Source organism: Struthio camelus, chromosome 2 (genome assembly GCF_040807025.1).
Source record: "Struthio camelus isolate bStrCam1 chromosome 2, bStrCam1.hap1, whole genome shotgun sequence".
In the NCBI taxonomy this organism is placed as follows: domain Eukaryota; kingdom Metazoa; phylum Chordata; class Aves; order Struthioniformes; family Struthionidae; genus Struthio; species Struthio camelus.
In genome coordinates this window covers 23,473,476-23,497,499 of record NC_090943.1, presented here as the reverse complement: position 1 = coordinate 23,497,499, position 24,024 = coordinate 23,473,476, and the positions used below count along the sequence as shown (strand labels likewise).

The window sequence follows — 24,024 nt, the reverse complement described above, 5'->3', positions numbered from 1 at the left end:
ATTGTCAGAAGAACTTTGCGACTGCTATGTATTTAATGAAAGTAGGATATCAAGTCCTGTGCAGGGCTTACAGAATGATTACTACTAGGCAGAATCAGATGTTCCTTCAAGACACAGAGGACTCTGGTACCATAGCTTCAATGTCTGCACATATTTCTTAGAGATTTCTTGTGTTCCTATGTCTGAGAGCTTCTAGGGCCCCTTTATATGACTTGACAGAAAGAAAGGTTATTCCGTATTAAGAAAAAAATAAAACATTTAAGGTCTCTAGGAAAGTTGTTTCTAAAAGGCTTTTGTAAATTGAGGACTAGGTATTTCCAAACACTTTTAATAGCCATCTAGAAAATGTATAGAGTCTGTGGGATAGAACTTTAGCTGCTACCCGTTATCCTTTTTGAGAAGTTCAAAGAATAATGGTTTAATTTACGCGAATTTATACCTTGAAGTCCATTAAACATATCCTTATCCTAAATATTAGAAAATAAATAAACTTTATAATAATATATAATAAACTTATGATTAAGATGGTAACTGGCTTCCATCCTTTAGACCGAAAGACATTCCTTAGACAAAAAAGGATATTTTTAATAAAGTAGGTATTTCTAGTGTTTTCAGTTTTTTACAGTTAAAATCAACTCAAAGACAAAGTTTCTCCTCCCTTGAGCAGGATAAGAGATACGAGGTTGACTTTTGCTGAATGGTCATTTTATGCTGTAGAACTGAGACAATTGTCATCTGGTTAAATGCCGTTCTGCTAGATGTTTATCTGTGTAATTTTATTTCATTTGGAATACATATCCCATCTGTATTGTTATTTCATTCCAGCTGACCACAAAGGAGAATCACACTGATCAGCAGATATATGGCATTTAAAGCAAATGGAGCCTCAAAATAATTTTAAATGGATGTCATTTTAAGACTATTTAATATTAATTTTAAATTGTGAAGGTCAGAAATCAATAGTGATACTATCTGAGCAAGAAGTAAAATCATTCTCAGGCAATTGGAGAATTTATAGAATAATTTTTGATTTCTTGAACTTTGACTTCTGAGACTGACCATAAATCAAAAGATAAGTGTGCAGAGGAGTTATCTGAGACTTGGAATTCAACCTGAGAGCAAAATATTCTGTATAGATGCTGAAAAATTACAAAGGTACTTCTGGAGAGGAGAGATTTTCTCTTCTTTACTGATTCCTAGCTTTTATTTTTTATTCCATTTCTCTTCTTCTAGCTATGTCTATTTTCTGTGACATATCATTCCATTAGAAGGATTTGTGTTTCAGTGTTGTTGCTAATTTTATCTCCTGCTTTCTCCACATATCCATGATAGCCATTGTGCTCCATTAGTAACAGATGCTGCTATGTATGGGGCATTGACTGGTGTATAGCTTACATTTGCTAGCTACATTATGATCTGTAATTTGATTTTTAGATAGGAATTGTATTTTGAAAATCATCACAGAAAAAAAGGTCGTTGCTTTCTTTTCAAGTCATCATTACTTCTATTGATTTTTAAAATGCCTACAAAACTTAAGTAAATAGTAGATGATCTAATAAGAACAATAATATTAAGTTCCATTAAGCTAAATCACTAAATAGCATTGTATTCATTTATGATTTCTCATTAAGGAAATATGTGTTTGGGAAAGCAAAATCATCCATCCATCCATTCATCCAATTTTTCATTTTAGGAAATGCAATTTCCATTTACCTATTTCTGCAGTATCGTTTTCCAGGAGTACCAACATAGTTGCTTTACTAATGAAGGCCTAGTACTCTTCCTCCCTATGTTAAAAAGCTTAAAATGCTATGGCTTGCAGCTGAAAAAGACACAGACCCCCATGCCTCAAGACTTACAAGAAGATTCTACTAAATGAGGATTAAGGGTTTTTTTGTGTGTGTGGACAGTTTACTTTCCAGATGAGTATCTTATCTTTTCATTTGAAATTACCGATCATAAAATCACACACAAATTTAGGTTCGTAGGGACGCTGGGCGTCATCTTGTCTAAACCTCCTGCTCAAAGCAGGGCTAATGTCAAAGTCAGACCTGTCTTCTCAGTGCCATGTCCAGCTGAATTCTGACTGTCTCCAAGGATGGAGGTTCCACAGTCTCTCTGGGAAACCTGCTCCATAGCCTTATAACCCTCACTTTGATGGAGTTTTATTACAACAAATAGAATTTCCCTTCCTGCAACTCACGTCCATTGCCTCTGATCCTTTTGTTGTACACCTCTGAGAAGACTGTCTTCCCTATAACTGCTATTAGGTAGTTGAAGATGTAAGATCTTCCCCTTCCCCGTTTAGCCTTCTCTTCGCCAAATTGAACAAATCCAAAACCCTTAGCTTCCTGTTGTACATCATATGCTGCCGCTCCCTAGCCATCTTGGTGGCCCTCCACTGGATTCCCCCTATTTTGCCAATGTCTTTCTTGTCCTGCTGGTTATGAAACTGGACATAGTCCAGATATGGACTAATATGTGCTGAGTGGAGAGCAATAATTATTTCCCATTAGTTCTTGGCTACACTCTTGCTAATGCAGCCCAGTACACAGTTAGCCTTCAATTGCCAAAAGGGCACACTGGTGACTCGTGTTCAACATGACCGTCAGGACTCCAATGGCCTTTTCTGTTAAACTGCCCAACAGTCAGTTTTTCATAGCCTTTATTGATGCGTGGGGTTATTTTGTTGAGCTTCATGAAGTTTTTGTCAGCCCATTCCTTTGGCTTGTCAAGATCCCTGCCAATAGCAGCCCCCCCTTGATCCTATCAACTACTTATCTCAATTGGGTTTTGTCCATGAAAGTGATAAAGGAGCACTCCATTCCATCATTCAGGTCATTAAACAATATCAGACCCAGTACTGACCACTGATGAATGCCACTCATAACCATACTTCAAATCATTGATACTGCACATAGGTGGTGGTCACTTTTAAAGAGTCAAGACACTGACTAGAATAGATAGACCGTACGTCTTTTCTAATATGGTAGTTCCTGAATTCTCTTCCCAGTGTCCTTCTTGGAGGCAGAACAGAATAGATCCAGGTAGCAAGATCACCTGTTATCCTGAAGACACCTGAATGTGGTATTCAAGATAAATGTATAAGTACTCCGTTCATTCAGTTTCTTCGTGAGGTGTCAGTCATTTTTTACTTTAATAAATGATTAATGGGATGAACATAGGCAGGAAGGTTTACTATTTTTGTTAGGTTGTTTAAAAGTAATGATAACTGCAACTTTATCATTTAAATAGTCATTTTGTTTCTAAGAAATCAAAGTGTGTAACATGCTTCAATGATTAGAAAAATAATATTTAGGAATTACTGGATTCTCTGTAACAGACTGTTTTGAAGAATGAACTAAATATTTATCTTTGAAATGAATCACAACAATTCAGATGGGTTTAATAATGAAGATTACTCCTGTAGGTAAGATAGCATGTTTGATCTGGACTTCTTTTCAAAAGTTCTTAACTTTTAAAACTGCCACTAGAACAAAGGTGATGATAGCGGGTCAAGTTTTAATGAGAAGTTTCATCCTGGAGGTGAGAAACCACTTCTTGGAAATTTGTCAATATGTTCCCAAGAAAAGTTCCTTTTTTGACAAAAGCATTTCTAATAACAACAAAAAGTTCTTGAAATTCTTAAGTCCCTCTAATAATATAATTATCATGTAATCTTTAAACCAAATTTAGCCTACGACATTCCTAGTATACTGACTTTAAAATGACAGATCATTGTTGAGAAAATTCATAAACCAACTTAGTTCCATGTGTTACTGAAGATACAAACACGCAGCATAAGGACAGACTCACTTCAGTACTGCCTCTAAACTTCTGCAGAGTGATACAGGGCAAGGCATGCAATCTTATATAAATAGTAAAGAATACCACTGCTGTGTTATCATTAAAATATTTCTTGTCAGCACATATGCTAGTAAAATAATCAGAGATATCACTGTGTCAGATCCTCAGATGATGTTAACAGGCTTCAGTGATAATTATGCTACTTCACATCATAGATTCATAGATTCTTTTTTTTCTGAAATATATAGTGGCATCAGGCAAATAAGAGAATTAGGATCTCTAAGTAATTTAACCAGAACAACATATATGAAAAACAAGTTTTTCTTGTGTGTATAATCCTGTGTCCTTCTAAGACTCTACATTTAACTTCAGCATTAAATACATGTAGTCCATATTTAGTAACTGTATATACTTTTCTTCATAGGCTTGTTTCTCTGCCAATGAACTTGTGAAGATATTTTTAAAAACTAGTCCTTCATCGATTTCTAAGGAGCACTTCAAGCAAATCAGTCCAGCAATCATTCAGCAACTATTAAGTTGTTCATGTCAGCTTCCTGAATCCAAGCAAACAAGGCTTCCTCCTACAACTTTGGAAAGTGAGTTATGTTGTTGCTATCAGTATTTTGCAGGTGAAGGGGTGCAAGGGATTAATTTCGAATATATTTATTTCTTATATATTTTCTTATATATATTAGTAGCCTTAAACCAAGGAGATGTATGCAGTAGATAATTTCATAGCATACGCATCAGAAAATACTACTACACTGAGTATAGTGAGGGGATTTAATGGTTTCATTTTTGTATTAGACAGAATTATCTCTTAAGCTACATTTTCTTCTTTTCTTAGAGAACTGTGGTATGGCAGAAGGTGAGCCATGACAGGCCCTTACGAGTGCATTGCTGGGCAGCAGTGGCCTATGTTGTGAAATTTGTACCAAGTTTACATTGGAATTATCGCATGGTTTTTAATGTTATGTTATGTTCAATGTTATGTTAGCTAGCATTTTAGACCATGATGTGATGAGTGCTTAATATAGGTAAGTTCTGAGAGCAATGTATGAACACCGCTGATTTTTCATGTTGTGATATTTCACAGCAGAGAAGCTTTGTGGATACCTATTGTGAAAAGAAAAACAACCAGCAAAACCAATCACATGAACAGCAGGAGGTGTATCATTGAGCTGGAACAAGAATTGAGTTAGAGTACAATCGAACAGATTGTTTCCAGCTGCAGTAGATTAGAGGAAGGCAGTTAGAGCCCTCACATGCCCTGCTTTCAGAAATTTCTGCCCCATTAGTTCTGCTAGCATAACTTCTGTAAACACTCCCTAGATCCGTTAGGAGCTAGCAAGGTTTCCCAACGTCCTGCTGGCCAGCAATCCTTATGGAACAGTACTTTCAAAATCTAAATTATATCTATTCTTTAGGCTACATACATTAGGTTGCTTCTGGGAATGAGCTAATCTATAATTCCATGTTGTACAGTTGAACTGAACTTTGACCATGAATTAAATAACATGTTAGATAAGGACATGGAAGGCGATTCATGGACGTTCCAGGAACAGTTATAGGAGAAAGAAACACACAAAATAGTAAGAAACACTAAAGTTCTCCAGAAGGTAGCAGTCCTTTTTCATATTCCTTCTCTCCTCGTTACCTGGGCACCTTACAGTCTTTACTGATTTTATCCTTACTATGCTACAGGAAGGTTCTTTTATGCCCATTTTTCAGATGGGAAATCAAGGGAGGAAGAATGCAGGTAACTTATCCAGGTCACATACAAAGTTTATGGCAGATTTGCAGTTTAAGTGAGCGTCTCCCAAGTCTGAGACCATCAGCCCTAATCACTGACATTGTAGTAATATCATAAAAGTGAAAGATCTGTGTGGGTGAGAAGAACTGAAATATTGAAACACAAAATGGAATGATTAAAAGTCCTTTCTGCAGCACATGCTTGTAGGGGAAAAAAGGTTTCTGTAACCACAAGGATACTTCTACTGGTTTGGGACGAACAAAGGACCTCATGTTAGACCTATATGTGACCAAATGACCTGAGCATAGGCTCATTAACTTTATCCTCGATTATTTTACTAACAGGCTATGCTGTTTGGGGTGAGTTACCATGGCCTGACCTTCCAAAAGTATCTACTATTCCCTTATATTTGGATGTGCAGTCTGTGAAATTTACTATCTGATTTTACAAGCTGCTGAGCACTTGCAGTGCTATTAAAGTGTAAAACATTAAGTGAAGCTTTTGAATATTTTGGCATTAGTTCCTTTATGTCTGTTTCTCATCAATGTTTTACCTTCATAAGACTTTCATATTCATTAATCAGGATTCACGTTGTGCGTAAGGTTGGAAATGTGAGCAGCATATAACTCATAAGAATTCTAAGCATAGTCTTCCAAATATCCCAGTAACCTGGGAGAAAATAGCTCTGTGGTCTTGATTTGATGTCTGAAGGAATATATGCTCACAGCATATTTGTAAACATAATTTGGACCAAAAGATTTATGCTGAGATTCTAAGTTAGATGCCTTACATACATATGAGGTTTTAGGCCTTGGTCTGTTTACTGAATATGATTTGGCTAATCGTGTGGTGTTAATTGTAAAGACACACAGGTGTGGCCATATGAAGACACAGAATAACAAGCACAAATCTGTTAAAACAGGAGACAACTGCATACTAGCATTCACTATGCTGCTCTGTGTTTCTCTAAGCTGCACGGTCATAGTGTATTTAGCTCTTTAAGGCCTGAAATGTGTAGGTATTAGACTGTATTACCTGTAAAGCCTCGAACAATGAACAATGTTTAGGTTCAACCTCTGTCACCTATATCACTCATAACTAGAAAAATGGATGTGGCACGTTGAATCACTTCTTGCCTATGTCCTTGCACACAGAGGTGGGAAAATATAGCCTCAAATACTTAGATACCGAATGGTTAAAGATGCCCTCGGGGTTTTTTTTTGTTTTCTTTTCCCCACAGAATACGGCTACAGCACTGTTGCAGTTTTACTCATTACTGTTGGATCTATGTTTGGTACAACCCTCATTTTGTTTAACTCCTGTCAAGAAATCTATACGCTCATTTTACAGCTGTTTGTGGGTTTGGCTGTTGGGACCCTTTCTGGAGATGCACTGCTACACCTTATTCCACAGGTACCTAATGTGCCTGTTTGTGTTTTTAAAATGTTCACACATGCACACACATAGAATCTTATGTAAGTCTGGCTAATGCCATCTGTTTAAAAAAATAAAGCTTTCCAGGAAATCTCGGAACCAGGTATCCAGCATTCTAATTATATTTGCGCTTCGTAGTTTGGTCAGAGATTCCAGCATAAGTCATTAGAAGCAGAAATCAATGAATGATGAATTCTGGGAAAATAAGATTCTTATTTTCAAAAAAACTTTTCAGAAACCCACAAGACCTCTGAAAACCAGATTCACCAGATGTGAATGAGACTCTTTCAAGAGGCAGATTTTGTAACACATTTTAGAAGAAATTGCTCTTGTACGAGGCAACCTCAATCCTTACCCCCGTGCCCAAAATGTTCCAGAGTGATCTCTGATTTGACAAAGCTGTTACAAGAGTTCAGCTGCTCATTTAAAGAGAGCTGCATGCCTTCTCTCAAGATTCTGGTCAAAATGCTCTTCATATTCAGCACAAAAGGGTCTACTAGAAATGCGTGTACCCGTTTCAGGGAAGTCATATGTTTCAGAAATGTTCTATATATTTAAAATGCTAAATGCCACAAAGAACAATCATCATCTCTGGAAGTAGAACTGGGAGAGTGGTTTAAGGAAGGCAATACTCAGTGAATGTCACGTAAGTACATTCTTTTAAGAAACACCTTTTGCATTTGAAAGTCTTCTCCCTCCCTATTTTTTAAGTGACGTACCTTTTAAAGTGCCTACTTTCAGATGAAGAGCAAAGGAGGGCTACCATGCTCTGCCACCAAGGAAAAGCTGAAAGCACACTCACCAGTGGAAAGCTTTATGAATGGTTTTCTATATGAATTGTACATTTTAAGATTACCAAAGTAATTTTTTAAACTGTAAGGATCAACATACTCCAAACGAAATATACACAAAGGGAGATGTAGAAGGGACAAATTCATAAAACTGTCTCTAAAAATAATACTGTTTTCAAAACTGCAAGCTGATGAAGTGTAACAGAGGTCCCTAATAATTAATTTCTCCCATCTACTGTCCAACTAATTAGCTTAAAATACAATTTAAATTTGAAAGATAGCAAAAGAAAATTTTGAGAATAAATTCAGTTTACATATTCTGGATTACACTAGGAAAAGTCAAATATTGTGATTTTTAATATTTTACCTTTTTTTTTAGACTCTTGGTTTACATAAACATGAAGCACAAGAGGTAGAACATTTCTATGAAGGAAAAGAGTATATTTGGAAGCTTTTGGGAATAGTTGGAGGAATTCATGGATTTTTTCTGATAGAAAAGTGTTTCTTTCTTTTGGTAATACCACATGACCAGGTAACGCTTTGGACATTTTATCCTTTAAAAGATCTCTTTTATTTTGAAATTTTACACCGCAAAAAAATATTAAAATGATTATGGAAAATAATTATCATTTTTATGAGCGAAATGAAGCATAAAAAGTTGCTTTCCAAATTACTGCTTGACCTTCAATTTCTGTTTTGCTTTGCTCCATAGATTTTGTATGTATGTTCCATAAATGTGCTCCATATATTTATAACTCAAAAAGGAAACAGTTAATTGAATTAGTGTTCCGTAAGCAGATTTCATGACTAGCAGTGGAGCAGGTAAAGCATATGTATCCGTATGAAATAATCATGACAGTTGTTTACTCTAGGCTCTCTTTGAAGAGCAGAAAGGCATAGTTGTAAGTGAACTCTATAGAAGACATTTTAAAGAATGGTATCTTAAAAATTCCAAATTATTGTTTATTCCTATCCCAATGGATTTAGAAGTCTGATATAAATGTTGTGTTCAGTAGAATCCAGTCTTATATTAATAACATCTTCTTGCTCACTGTCATGTTTTTAGTAATTCTATTATTTCATCTTTGTGTGGTTGGTGCCTGAAAATGTGATTATGCACAAGGATATAATGTAACGCAAAGTGTGATGGCTCATTAAGTTTCTCAGCATGGGAGGCTATCTTACTGTCTCGTAAAAGGCTAAACCTTTGCTTGTGGTGTTTAACAGAGAGTGTTTAATGACTGGCTTGATTTAGATATTTAGCACTCACTCCCTATTCCTACTGCCTTTGAGTCTGGTAGTAAGAATATTATTTAACATAATATTATGTAAAATTAATAGAATCAGAATATTTTGGTGATGATGATATTTTGTTGATTTCATAGTAAGAAAGTAGTTCCTCATGTTAATTACTTTGGAGGGAAGGGCTTTACCATTGTCCCACATATTTTTAAACATACTCTGCTGAGGATTAGATGAATTTCAAAAATGAATTTCAAAAATGAATTTCTTTATTCATCTCGGCTTCTCATTTTAATCTTCAGTTTTAAAGCAAAATCATTTTCCACAAAACATTATAGTTGTAACGGACTTATTTGATTTACTTTTTAGCTTTTTTAATCAAATAGGCATTAGGAAATGTTGATGCCAACCAGCAATCTTTTTCAACAGCTTTTGTTTTCAAGATGATAATTCTCATTAGTGCTAAACTTTCACAAAAGGCTGAGAAAGATTGCACCTGTGTTCACTGGGCTTCAGAACTAATTGCAAAGCATCTTCATTCAGCAGGGCCTTTCTTTAGTTAATGGGCACTGGAAACATTCCCATGATCTTCCAGTGGAATCTGAAATAAATGAACATACAGGCAGAGGCAAATCTACTTCAGCCATACAGTTGGTAGGTTACCAATATGAAATACTTTATAAATTTAATCTCCTTCTTTCTCTGTTCCTCAAAAAATGAACCCAATTAATATAATAAATCAATGTTATTTTGGAGTCTTTATTGATTTGTCCTTTATTATATGACATGATTGTCAGGAATCTGTAGACTTTGAAGCTTATAGTAAGCTTTTACAGAGAGATTACAAACACAAATCTTTACTATAACTTCTCTTAAGTGTGTATCAGATTGATATGGTGATGCATTTTCCTATGCTACCTGTTTATGAGAAAACTCTTGAAGATATTCCACTTTCATTCTTTTAAAAAATATATGACACATAAGGGCAGATTCTCCCATTGGAAAGACTTCAGGATATTCTGCAGCGACAGCTAAGTGTGTAATTAGTGGACAGATGACATTTTGGACTTTTCTTGGGCTTTTTTCCACAAATTTGAAACATGCTGAATATCTGGAATTTGTTTTGTTTGTTTGTATACAATAAGGAATTGTGTAATTTCCTATTGGCTTATGGAGAGTATACAGACAGATAGGTCTCTGTGAACTGAATTGACTCATACCTTTCAACTAGTTTTCTCTTTTTCCAACCAATCATCTCTCCAGTTTATATGTAATAAGTAGATACATAGTTTACTGTTTACTTAGATCAGAGATCTCCACCACTTCCGGAATGCGAACTACATTTTAATAAAGCAGTTGTGATCAGTAGGAGCCTCATAAGCCGCTGCTAATCTTTCAAACACAGTTGGGAAACTCTCAGTTGAATGTAGAATAAACAGACTAGAGAAGAATGTTTACTAATTCGTGAGCCATGTCATAGCTTCCTGTTTATGATAATGAACAATCTAGTCATTCCTGTCGGTTGCAAGACTATCCTGATGTTATGTATAGATCCTGTAAACTAGCCTGGCTTAGTTTGTATAAAAGCAGCCAATTTTTCAGAATCATGTGAGTAACAGTAAGAAAAACACTGGCTGACTAAGAAAAGCTTGTAAATCCTTCAGGTCAGTGATTAGTGTTTGAGTTTTTACTCAGAGTTCAAAGAAGTGGCATGTGAATAAATATTATAAGAGAAGTGGAACAATTACTGGAATTCATATGACTGGCTGCAATCATGGGAATTAAAGACTTTTTTCCCCTTAAAATGTGGAATTTAAAACTCAAATCTTTACCCTTCTCTGCTCATGCCTCTACAGCACATATCCCACATCACAACCAAGCTAATGCCAGCCAAGAAACATATCCCGTTTTGCAGCCAATACACATTGCTGCCATAATTTTTTTGGAGTGGTGGCTGCTGACCCAAACAAAGCACTCTCCTGCTGTTGTTGATTCTTCACTGGCTGCAATAACAGCTTTAGTATGTTTGTTGGCCAGCAAAACAAAAGATAGAGATTAGAAATTCAGCTTTTCTAGTCTCAAAACAAACAAAAAAGTTTTTTGCCATATCTCCTTCTTGCAGAAATCTCTAATAATTTGTCTCCCCATCTAGGCAGAAAGAAAAACCCTAGGAAGCTAGAGAGAGGCGATTCCTCATATTCTCCATTCTCTACCCACAGTTGCAGTTTTCGCCCCTAAACATTAGGGGCGATGCATCAGAATAACTCAGGGGATAAGGGAAAACCTCTTGTCTCTTTCTTCGCTTGGAATAGGGGTAAATTTCACTGATCACGTGCTACTATGCCTGGCCAGTGATGCCTGGTGCTGAGACAAAACCCTAAACGAAGACCAAGAGACAGGGCACTGGAGACTGTACAAGCCTGAAGGAAAAATATCCTTTTGTAACTTTTCTTTCCTATTTTTTGAAAGGGTGTTACAAGAACTCTTTGACAGAATAGTTTTAATTCTGCATGTAAATTAAACAAATCCTTTACTTATTTTTTATTAATAGCATCTGCTGTGGTTTTTTTTCTGTTAAACAAATAGCCCTGCTAGCATTTTCTATGGCGGCAGCTGTGGTAGGGGATGGAGAGAAGGGAAGCAAGATTTAGCCATACTGCTTGCGGCTATTCTGAAACCTACCTGGGGTCAACTTTTTTAGTCTTATGTTTTCACAGAGTAACTAAGAACATGAACTCAAAGGAGACTCTGCTGTCTACCCATTTGTCCTGGAAAGTCCAATAGACTACCCAATAGGAAAACACGATCATCCTGTCATGACAAAATTGAGAGAGAGCGTCTGAATTATCATGTCCTTTTTAGTCCAGCATTTGGCTCTGGTTTTTGTGTATTCAAGCAGAAACATGATTTTCCTGGGGTATGATAACACTTATGAATGCCTTTCTTCCTACCTGAGTTAGACTGTAACCTCTTCTGGGCAAGGGAGGTTTCTTCTTTTAACGTGTTTCTGCAGCACCAATCACACTGACAGTGCTTAATAAATAAACCTAATCATATATTTGCAGATAGACACAACTAACTTTATTTTAAAAAGCATGAACTTTTTTGATGTTTTCCTCTATTATAGCAGCAGCTGGAAGAGCACCTTAACACTGATACACTATCTTTCCTTTTAATTAGAGAAGCCCAGAAGATTCTGAGTCTGCTGAAGTTCCTCCAGACAATAAGGCGATCAGCAAAAAAAGTTAGTATAAATAAAAAAACTAAACAAGTAACAGAAAAAGCCTTAAGACCTAAGATGGAATTGAAAGTGTGAAGCTGGCTTAGCTCTGTGTTTGCTATGTGCTACATCACCACATCTGATGGTGCTTGGCTACATAATTAAATCTCTGCTTAAAGACCTTTCCAGCTGCCAACCCTGTAATTGTAAAGTTCATTAATCTTATACTGTCCATGCTTCAGTGCTTGTTTACTCACTGTTGAAAACTATTTTTCTAAAGCTTTTGCTTAAAGAGAAACATTCAAAATTTAATGCAAAACAGATTCTTATAGTTGTAAACTTTGCTTGGGCCTTTATTTCTGAAGGTAGTGAAATTATTGTTTTTTTTCTTTTTTTGGCTCACTATACTAATATAATTCTGCTTCTTTCTTCTCTTACATGGTAAAGCAATAGCTTTTTCAAACTTGTAATGATTTATTACATGTATGGAATTCTGGGCTCTTGATGGTGCTCAGTTTTAGAATAAACTGTTTTCTTCAGAGGGCTTTGAAGGAATTATTATCTATCTATCTACTCTGTTTTGCTGCTGCGTACTTGAAGAAATGGGAAAATAGAGCATAAACCAAACTCTGTCTTTCACTGTACCTATGTGACCTTGTTGAACTTAGTAGAGCTGTAGTTATTCAGCCGAGGGAATGACATTTTAATTGAAATCAATTTATGTGCTGTAATCTACTCCCCTTTATTTTGTGATCTGTGATCACAGGTCATGAGCTCAAGTTACTTAACAATGTCATTGTCTTCTTACAACTTTTTAACGTTCTTCTCTGTTTCTATGGATTTCATTTTGAGGCATGAACTTCACTTTTTGAAAACTGGATTTCTATTTCTTGAGTCTCACCTTTCCATTCAGTTCACAATCCTGTGCCAGTTTCAGCGTGACTGTCTACTCCCTCTCTACATGTTTCCATTCCATTCAGTCATCAATACCTACTAAGCATAAATATGTTTCTAATGATCTCTAAGTTATTTGCTCCAAATGGAGTATAACTAAATTTGGGATAGTTTCTTAGTAATATTGTTTGGTTGGTTCCATTTTTTGGTAATAGCTCAGTTCTGCCTCTATATTAGAAAGCTCTGAGTGAAATTGTTATAGTGAGGGTATTTTTGTTTTGTTTTGTTGTTTGAGAATACACATTTTCAAAAGTTTTTGTATGATTACAGTTTTTACTAAGAACTAAATGCATTAACATGCCTGGGTACCTTGATACTGAGCTAAAATTTAGGTAGTTGTTCCTAAAACAGGATAGCTCTACAACCCTAAAATGAAAGTTTGAAATCCTCAGAAATGCCAGACTTCTCTATAAAGGCATGTCAAGTAGGACTGGAAGATCAGTCAGTCACCTTAGGTAGCCAATGAGAAACTCAAAAAGCAAAAAGCTACCAGAAGAAAAAGACCTCTCCACTGGCCCTTTCTTTCTGGTATATCTACATTTGCTTTTCTATCAGTATTTCAAAAGATCAAAGAGCAGCATTTTATATTCTCAGTGACACATTATGTTAACCGGAAATATTTTTGCTCTATGAGTAGTGAAAACATTTTTTAAAGGCTCTATTTATGGGTAAATGTTTGCTTAAACCCTGTTATTCAGAGCTTAAAAATCATAATCTATGATGGGAATCCTACGCTCATTAGCTTTATGAAAAATTAGGGAATAGAATCTGTTCTAAGATCCAATCCCCTGTTTAAGCAGAGCATCCACTAAAATTGTCAAAATGAGTGTGGGATTGTTTAAGAAGAAGACGCTTTGTAGAAATATTTAAGGCAGTCAATTAATAGTTGCAGTTGCAGCAATATAATGTTGCTAGTAACAAAGCTTGACTTTAAAATATGCTGAAAATAAATGAAGAAAAGCATTCAGATTTGTTTATAAATGCATCTTCTTAACTTTCAATCGAGTAAGTTCACAAAGCATACATTTGAAAATGCCCCCTAATGTTGACCTGACATTATGTTACATTATACATAACAGTTTGGAATGATTATGCCACATTTTTTTCAACAATCAGATACTTGAATATAACACCCTAATAATACCTCAGGGCAAGCCATGATTTCATCCTCACCAGTGCCTATTGCAAATCACAAACCTAATGCAGTGGAGCAATCCGTTATCTCTATGTAACTCAGGCACTGCACTATTGATTATAAACTGCCCATAGTATTTAGAAAGAGCTGTGCAGGCTGGGGACATCCATGTCTGACTCTGTAAGCTGGCAGGAAAATCTAACAAGCCTGCCAATATTTCTGAACCCGCAGAGCTCCCAGGCAACTGGGGAGGATTTTCTGAATACAGTTGTTAGGCTTTTATGTGCTGTGTGTTTTTTTTATAATAGTCTGAAGGCTTCAGCTCTAGACAGTTTATGTAAGAAAAACATCTCCCCCATCACTATAAAACAGTCTTCTCTGGAAAAATGTTACTGAAGTAAAACCTTATAATAACAATACTCTGTGCAGCTCCACATTAGCTCCTTGGATTGTCACGCTGTGTCCATAGGGGGTCAACAAGAGTCAGGATGCCTGGGGCCCAAATCTTGACCCTGCTTCTTTAGGCATAAAACCAGCCTTTTGCAACATGTTCTCTCCATGCTGGATAGAGAGGAACTGGCTGAGTTTCCTGGGTGGCATGTAGGAGGTCCTGCTTGTATGATAATGAGTGTGGATAAAATGGATGGACTAAAGTACAGTGTAGGGCAGCCTGTTATATTTTCAGACCCTGAAAATATTGCTCAGTATTAAAATACCTTACAGTATTAAGATGATCAGCTGCATAAAACTAAACATTACTCTTTATTAGAGCTGTGCAATTCTGTGAGTGATGGCGGAAAAATTCCCACCTTGTAAGGAAAAAAAAAATCTGAGACATTGGAAAACTTATGTGAGTTTCAGCAGCCAAAGAAGGATTAATGGGAAACTCTTAGGGCACATCATGAGATTGGACTCAAACCAAACTCTAACTTTTTGTTTAAATAGTCGACTTAGTAAAGAAGGCCCAAAGGAAGCTACTTCCTGGTATTTGCATCTCTGAATTATTCTGCAACCTATCTTTTGCTGTCAAGTGTATTGAAGGCAGCGTAATAAGGACAAAACAGTAAGATGCTATTGTCTTCTGATTATTGTGGCTTTTCATAGTATTATCTGTAAATTTACTGAAAAAAACAAGTCATTTATAAAAGCAAAAATTACGGTAACTGTTCCTGTTGTAACACTGGGGCTTGTTTGTTTGTTTGTTTGTTTGTTTCACAGGTAAGAGAATTAGCTTGTTAGCAATAATGGTTCTGGTGGGTGATAGTCTTCACAATTTTGCTGATGGCTTGGTAATAGGAGCAGCATTTTCATCCTCAACAGAAACAGGTGTGACAACGACTGTTGCTATTTTATGCCATGAAATTCCTCATGAAATGGGTAAGAAATATGTATGCATATTTTCCCTAATTGGCTTTGTAATTCCAAATTTCACAAAGAATTCTTTCCTTTATGACCTTAGTAGGAATTCTTTGCACTCTAGCATCACAAACTATAGCATAATGCATGACATGGATCATATGAAGAGGGTAGGAAATTCTCTTTTCTTTTCACAAAAAAATGGGAAATTCCTACCTTAATTATTGGTTGCCATCCCATCTTACCTTCTTCAGGCATGAATGCTGTCAGGTCACAGTGGTCTCTTATTCTCGTGTGTACAGACACAAAAAATAGGTGAGCTGAGGGCAAGAGCCACGTGTACAAAGTGTGTAGATCTGGCACAATGGGTTATCCGAGAGTTTTAATATGCAGCAGAGCCATTTAACAATGTATTCCTCATAATACCCTCATTCCTGCTACTAATCAGGAATAAGAAGATAATAAAAGAAGATATATGAATCATGGTATTAGCGGGTGAGACAGCAAGATAGTTCCATTGAACATTTTTTCCTCCATTATCTCCTTGTCGTAAATCTTTCAGTATGTCTGCAGTTGTTCCTGACATTGTGTTGATGAACACGCATATGCCAGCAAGTCTGAAATGAGAAATGTGGATTCTGGTTTCCTTTCTTAAATGACTGGTTTAATTTATATGCTATCTGTATAGAAAACTTCCCCAAATGAAAAGGTAGAATGGGGAATTCTTACAAAACTGGCAGATTTCATGTTTGTATGGAAAAGAAATTACCAAAATACTGAACAGCTAACTCCAAAGACAGACCTACTTAACTCTCGTGCAGTGGTGCCCCCATGTCCAAGTGGCATAGGAAGCACAGCAATAAATGTCCATGCTCATAGAGAAGAATTTTAAAAAGCTTTTGCTCTAGGCTTGCCATGAAATGTTTATTTTAGAAGAAAAATCTTCTGTGATAGGATTCTGATCTGTTATTTGCCAAAGTTAATTATGTCTGAAATAAGTGGAATTAAACTTTCAAACTGGAATCAGACCAGCAAAGGTTTTTCTGCTTTGCAGCACCTGTAAAACAGTCAAAGACCATGTTGTGAATATACTCACATGATTTTAACTGGCAAGTTCCCAATCAAGAAAGATTTAGAAACTCTGGGAAAGCATGTGACCTCACGTTTGCATGTATCCAAGTTGGAAATGTCACAGAACATCGAGAACTAACAGAAAGCCACTCCTGTATACTGTATGCTATCTTTAGGAACAGCTAAACAAATACAAGTGGATATGCATTTTTCTTTTTTGCACACAGCATGTGTTTATAACAAATTCTACAGAAATCTAAGGGCAGTCCTCCAGCATTCACTATCTTCTTTGTGCATATCTTTCCTTCAAGTTTTATTACCAAGGAATTTTCAAAATATGTTTATCAGATGAATAATAAATTTTCTGTCTTCTTTTTCTCTATCTAGGCGATTTTGCTGTGCTGCTAAGTACAGGGCTCCCCACGAAGACTGCAGTTTTGATGAATTTTATAAGCGCACTAACTGCCTTCCTAGGGCTTTATATTGGCCTTTCTGTATCAGCTGACCCATGCATTCAAAACTGGATTTTTACTGTTACAGCTGGAATGTTCTTGTATTTATCTTTAGCAGAAATGGTGAGAAAGTCAGTCTACTGTTACATTTTCCTCATTTTCCTTTTAATCTAGCAACATCACAAATGAGTGTTTGGAGGAAAAAGGAGTTTATAGGTTTCTTGGAACAGGCCTATTTTCTGCTCTGCATCTGTACAGTGCTTTCTGAACAATGGGAATCTGTTTTTGTTTGATGTCACTGCCATAACAGGTATAATTAGTAATAAAAGGTGAAATAAGGGCTATAAAGAAGCTAATATAGGCCTGGAAGAGTTACTTAGGATAAGGTAAGGACTGCAGGGTTTTTAAATCTTGAAGAGCTTGGTTATTTTTTTCCTTTCTATCCTATATTTTTAATATATTTTTCATCCATTGTTTCAATAAGAATTTGCTGTTTCTGAACTAAAATACAAAATGCTTATCCTGTGCTCTTTCTAGCCAGCCTTTCTGTCTCAGAGAGGTTTGGATGTGTTCACAGGCAATTCAAAACCCACCAGATCATCTCAACTTTTCGATGTTGGCCCATCATTTTTCATACTTCCAGATCAATAGCAATGATCTAACATTCAGAAAAATAAAATGCAAAGATATAGATTAAGAGAAAGGCCTAAGGATTGTGGAAGAATTTGACTGAATCATAATTCACGCAGAAGCTTCAGGCCACATGATTTATTGAAGAGATGGCTAACTGCTGTGCTCTTAGCAATGCAAAAGTTAATTACTTTGCCAGCTTATTCAAATTTTAAGTGTCACATGGCTCTTTAACTTTACAATATATAGTAATATTAAGTTGCTTGCAAGCTTCTGAACAGAGATAGAATTTTTTGAGTCATTAGATCCAAAGGGGAAAAAAATAGTTCTGTCTCTTCATAAATTATTACTATGTTTTTCCCAAGCCTGGCTGTGTTTCTGTTTTGTTCACTACAACCCCCCATCTCATGCCTTTAATATCATTTACCAGGTTCAAGCATAATGCTTGAAATCTGATATGCCATGCCAATATTATAGCCTATTTTAAAATCTACTTGTAGCAATGGACCTTAGACCTTGGATGTATTTTAGTCTGCTTTTACTAATGTAACAAAAGTAAAGCGAACATACATTGCTCCTCAGAGCTTGTGAGGAACTGCCTAAGGATTTTGGATGTGTCAGCAGTCCTGATCTTGTTCTGATGCAGAGAAATGTGGAAGTGAGGCTGAGTACCTACTCAATAGGCATGGATTTATTGAGTCAGCTAAGAAGGATTTAGGCCTATCTTTTGCTTCCATGTAGGATCCATTAGGGATTCACAAGCTGCCAGAACAATGTCATGCTTCTCACTAGTTTTTCAAAGAAAGGTACCATCTGTAAAGTCCAAGAGAAGATATAGTGCTAGGCAGAGATGGACACATACATTTTTTCTTGTCTTCAGTACCTCACCGTGACCTTGCTCTTGATCTTGACATGAGAATGAGAAAGAAGGGGGGATAAAGAGGGAAGGATTTTATCTCTCTCATCTCCCCCTTACTAACAATGGGGATTGCAATCATCCTTTCTCTGCATTTTGTCAAAAGAACTGCTGTTGTGTTGCTTGCCTGTGTCTGTCAAAAATGCCAGCATTGACTATCACAGGCATACATTATTTCAGAAGTATTCACATAACACTGTAGGAATCTCTAGATCTGAGAAATTTCATACACTTATATAGTACATCTAAAAGAAAATCAGCTATATTTTTTTCAGCTTTCTGCACAGAAGTGATTTCTGTTCTCTGCTGTATTTTCATCTGCAACCAGTAGTAATCAGTGTTGCTGTCAATGGTCTACAAAAAAGTTGCACAGAACTACGTCTGTGGTTAATTAAAGTTCTTCGGTTTCTAAAAATGGCACTCTAGCTCCATTAACAAGCAGAGTAGGCTAATAATTTTAAAGATCTAAGGAGAAGGACAAAGGATAAAATGATTCATAGCCATTATCATTTTTCACCAAGGAATTCAGCAAATTTTCATCTTCCCACTAATTGGGGGGGAGGGTGGAAGGGAGGAGTATATTGTCTTGCAAATGTGTATGCACACGTGTAATACTGCAGTGTAAATTGTTTAGTGGCTTCATGAGATGCATATGAGTAAGCATCCGTCATATTGTAGCTTTAGTTATTGTTTAACCAGTATTAAATCCTGTTAAGCACAGCTTTTCACGAGCAGTATAGTGAGGTTTTTCTGTGCATGACCTCTGTTCAGAATGAGAAGAGTTTTATTAGCTATAAATATAATTATTTGGACTATTTCTAAAGAACTTTTCTTTAATAATATACCTTGTCTTTAATAATATTTCCAATATGAACACATTCATTAATTAATCTGAATCGAAACTAAGAAGCCAATGTATGGAAAGGAACAGAGCAAATCACTCTAATCAGTTGTTTCTTTGACAAAACATGTCATCTTTTCCAGCACCCAAAAGGAGCAATCTTGCAAATTCTTAATTGGCCTCTTAAATGAGTATCTATGTAGTAATCATTATGGATTAATATTTATAAAATCACATGCATTGTATTAAAACCTAAAGACTGGGTCATTGATTCTGAGTGATTATACAAATGATTTATATAGTTCCTGACCAAAAAGACTTACTGTATAATTTAGCAAGAAATTAGACTTATTATCTAATTTAGGAAGAAAAAGAAAAGAGTCATCCAAGAAATATAAACTAACGAACCACGCCTTAAGGCACCTAACTGAATTTTTCTCTGACTAACCTCAAAAATACTTCTGATTTTGGAGAAAAAGGGGTAGCTTATGGCTTATTGTGCTATTGTGCCCTAGCAGTCATGCTATATATGGCCCAGACTAGCAGAACTCTTGTTCAGCTAGCACATAATTAAGCGTCCTCTGATGCCCTCTTTCCCCACAGTGCTCTTTATTCATGCCTTCTGTGTGCTCATGAGCAGCAGTGAGTATACGGTAGCCCCTCAATCAACAGTAACTTTTTGCCTCCAACATAATTCAAGCATTAGCAAGTGTGATAGTGTTCAACACCTTGGATATAGTGCTATATTCCCTTCTTCTGTGAGGTGCTATGCATCTGCCACGTGATTATGCTTATGCTTCCCAAGCAGACAGCATTACTCTGATGTGCCACACACATCTGTGTACAACCAATTTCACCAGCCTTTGGGGATTCATGGCTGATACTGTGTCAGCAATCAGCTTTTATTTTCAGAGATAAGCAGGGATGCCACAACAGGTAAAACTATCAAAGTGATCTGTGCACTTTATGATATGCACATATATTAGGTGGAGGGAGCAGAGATCTGCATCGGACATAGGAGTGATACTAGCTGTTAGGAACTCCTTTTTTAAAACATACACTTTCTTAGCAACCTGTTGTGCATATGTATATCTCATAAATAGGTATTGACACTGGCTAAGAGAAAATACTAGTTTTTGCAATGAGAGGGGAAAAATGTTTCCTATTGTACTTCTTTAGTGAACGTGTTTGTCTATGCCCTGGGGAAGAGGATAAAATAGAATGATTACAAGGGTAAATTAGAAAGACTAAAGGTCGAGACTGGAATCCTGGATTCAGGCCTAGGTCATAATTAACAGTTTTTACTTAAATACAAAATAGGAACCACATACACAGAACATGCAATGTTGTCAGTTCAAATTTTGATTTACATCAGAACTTTGAGGTGTTTATGCTTGCTTTAGATTTAAATGTTTCTGTTGAGCCTTAAATATAGATTAAATCTAGCTACATAGGTTTCTAAGATGCAAATTGTACGATAATTTAAACCACTGCTTAGCTATTGCAAAGATCTAGGATTTTGGAGGTTGCACGTTTTCAGTTTTTTTCCACCGTAACTTTAAATTAGAGTAAACTAGAGACAGTTTTTTCACTACAGAGTTTTCATTTGGGCCCGTATCAACTTTCAGAAAAAAAAAAGCAGATCCGGAGGCCCGACTCTGACAGAAGGATGGACAAGGATAGCAAACAGATAAAAACATACGCCATTAGACTACTTCCTCAACACCACTCCACTGTCTCCCAGTGGCTAATGTTGTTACAGCTTCTGTAAGGAGGTTGTAAAGAGCAGGGGGAAGTAGATTCATTCAAGTGCAGGCTGTGAGTGAAGCAGGAAGGCAACGTGATGGGAGAGTGCCAGGACTACTCACTACAACTTTTAAATATTTTATCATGTTTTGAAGTTCACAACAAGTAGATAAAAAAATAAAACTCAGTACAAGGCCATGACTCTATATTTATTTTCAAAATTGATGCGACTATACTAGCAGTCACGAGTATCTCCTCTGTTGTCTATAATCCATCAAGCATAAAGACTAAGAGAGTCTGAGCCTGAAGCATTATTTTCCTAGGGTCTGTTAAGACATGCATTTTGTTTAAAATGTTGATAAAAGAGATCATGCAGGGTGGAAGATCAACACGTAAGTAGCTTTTTATATGATTACAAACAGCTGGTGTTCCTTTTCTTGATTTAAAACTTACAGAGAAAACTATTAAAGGTAATTTTTTCAAGTATATTTAAGAAATTCTGTTTTCTACTTATGTGCTTATTAAAGCCCAAGTAAATAGGAGTGTTGCCAATTATATCACTGAGAGCAGGATTGACCCTATATATAGTACAGAAGGAAAATAACTCAAACTAGTTTATTCCCACAAAAGGGAATCACTAATTTTACTAAATAGCATTTCCTTACATTCAGCAGTATAAAAGTAGTAAAAACTATTGAGAGGTTAACAAATTTTGGATTCTCATTTATAATTCTTGTCAGTGCTGGTAAAAGAGACAAAATGGGTAGAATTTGATTAATTTAAATATTTCACTGTCAAGATTTGTGATGTTATAATGAACAGAACATGCTATGGATTAATAGCTATATTCAGAAACCCAGGATTTTGAAAGGCTTTTTTTTAATGAAGTTTGTCTTGTTTTCCCATAAGACTTTTTTCCCAGAGAAGAATATATCTGGCTCTCATTCTGGTGTCTTATTCTTTTTTTAGCTTCCTGAAATGACTCATGTTCAGACACAGCGACCCTGGCTGATGTTTCTCCTACAGAACCTTGGATTACTATTAGGTTGGCTTTGCCTCTTACTTTTGGCTATATATGAACAGAAAATCAAAATCTAAATTTTCTGTTGGAAATCTTGAAGTACCAGTTATGACAATGGATAGCATTATTCACAATTTTCTCATGTCTGCTATAGTGATATATAAACTAAGTTGATGGGATTTTTATATCTGAAACATAGTAGATAACTATTTCACTTTATTAACTTATTGTTCAGATTTTGTAATTTTTTAAAATATGAATATTTAGAATTATGTTTTGTTACTGAGTATACCAAATCCGATACTCATACTCACAGCAGCTTTTGATTAGTTTTTATTGAGACTGTTCTAGTTGAATGCTCTACCTGATCTCCAGCAGTCTGACTGAAGAGAATAATAAAACACTTTTACATGCAATAATTCAACTGAACTGAACATAGTTGAATAGTTTGAAGCAGAAAAGTTTGTTGCCTTCTCATACAAAGAATAAATATGAGTGGTAATAAATATAAACTAAAAAGTACAGCAAAACTAAACTGTTACATTGCATACAGCAAATTGTATTATAATATAATCTGCACTATATACTTTGCCAATATAATGGGGCTCATATCTTGCTGGTACATTGTAATAGGCAAGCATAAATTTTAAAGTTGGGATGGCTTAAACAGTTTAGAAATATCAGAATATCCTTTTCTGACTTTAACATATTTTCTCATATATATGATGGAATCTGTGACAATCGAGCATTGTATCATAGTAACTGTCATACTTAGTCATCCAAAAGTTTGCATTATGCATTATCCCACCTCTGACAGTAGTTCACAGTAAATGCTTATACAAGATTATAAGAAATGGATGAACAAGGAGCTCCTGGCAAAACTCAAACATAAGCTGGAAGGGCGCAGGAGGTGGAAGCAGAGATAGATCACTTGGGAGGAATATAGCAATTCCTCCCAATATACAGGAATGGGACAAGGAAGGCGAAAGCCCATTTGGAATTAAAACTGGCAAGGGATATCAAGGACAACAAGAAGGCCTTCTTCAAATGCATGAATAGTAAAAGGAAGACTAGGGAAAATGTGGGCCCGCTGCTGAATGGGGTGGGTGCCCTGGTAACGAAGGATACAGAGAAGGCAGAGTTATTGAATGCTGCCTTTGCTTCAGTCTTCACTGCTAAGGCCAGCCCTCAGGAATCCCAGACCCTGGGGACCAGGGGGAAAGTTTGGAGAAAGGAAGACTCTCCCTTGGTGGAAGAGGATTGGGTTAGAGATCTTTTGTCCAGACTTGACATCCACAAACCCATGGATCCCGATGGGATGCACCCCCGAGTGCTGAGGGAGCTGGCGGATGTTATTGCTAGGCCACTCTGCATCATCTTGGAAAGGTCCTGGGGATCAGGAGAGGTGCCTGAGGACTAGAAGAAAGCCAGCGTCACCCCAGTCTTCCAAAAGGGCAAGAAGGAGGAGCCTGGCAACTACAGGCCTGTCAGCCTCACCTTCATCCCTCGAAAGGTGATGGAACAGCTCACCCTGGATGCCATCTCAAAGCATGTGGAAGGTCATCCCGGAGGTCATCACTAAACATATGGAAGACAAGAAGGTGATCAGGAGTAGTCAGCATGGATTCACCAAAGGGAAATCATGCTTGACCAAC

General features: G+C 36.4%; 1 protein-coding gene across 6 annotated transcripts in view; it reads left to right on the top strand.

Moving 5' to 3' along the window:
• The window catches only part of SLC39A12 (solute carrier family 39 member 12), a 33,501-nt gene extending 10,713 nt beyond the window's left edge, over positions 1-22,788 (top strand). For 3 of the 6 annotated variants that reach the window (XM_068934635.1, XM_009673684.2, XM_009673681.2), the window contains 8 exons: positions 4,232-4,403; positions 6,801-6,973; positions 8,165-8,317; positions 9,571-9,681; positions 12,208-12,271; positions 15,555-15,713; positions 17,151-17,338; positions 22,318-22,788. In XM_068934635.1, the coding sequence (XP_068790736.1) occupies positions 4,232-4,403; positions 6,801-6,973; positions 8,165-8,317; positions 9,571-9,681; positions 12,208-12,271; positions 15,555-15,713; positions 17,151-17,338; positions 22,318-22,446 (1,149 nt within the window). In that variant the 3' untranslated portion in view covers positions 22,447-22,788. The remainder of the gene's footprint in view (positions 1-4,231; positions 4,404-6,800; positions 6,974-8,164; positions 8,318-9,570; positions 9,682-12,207; positions 12,272-15,554; positions 15,714-17,150; positions 17,339-22,317) is intronic. The other 3 variants (XM_009673682.2, XM_009673683.2, XM_009673685.2) reach the window with 3 other exon arrangements.
• The last annotated feature ends 1,236 nt before the right edge of the window (positions 22,789-24,024 follow it).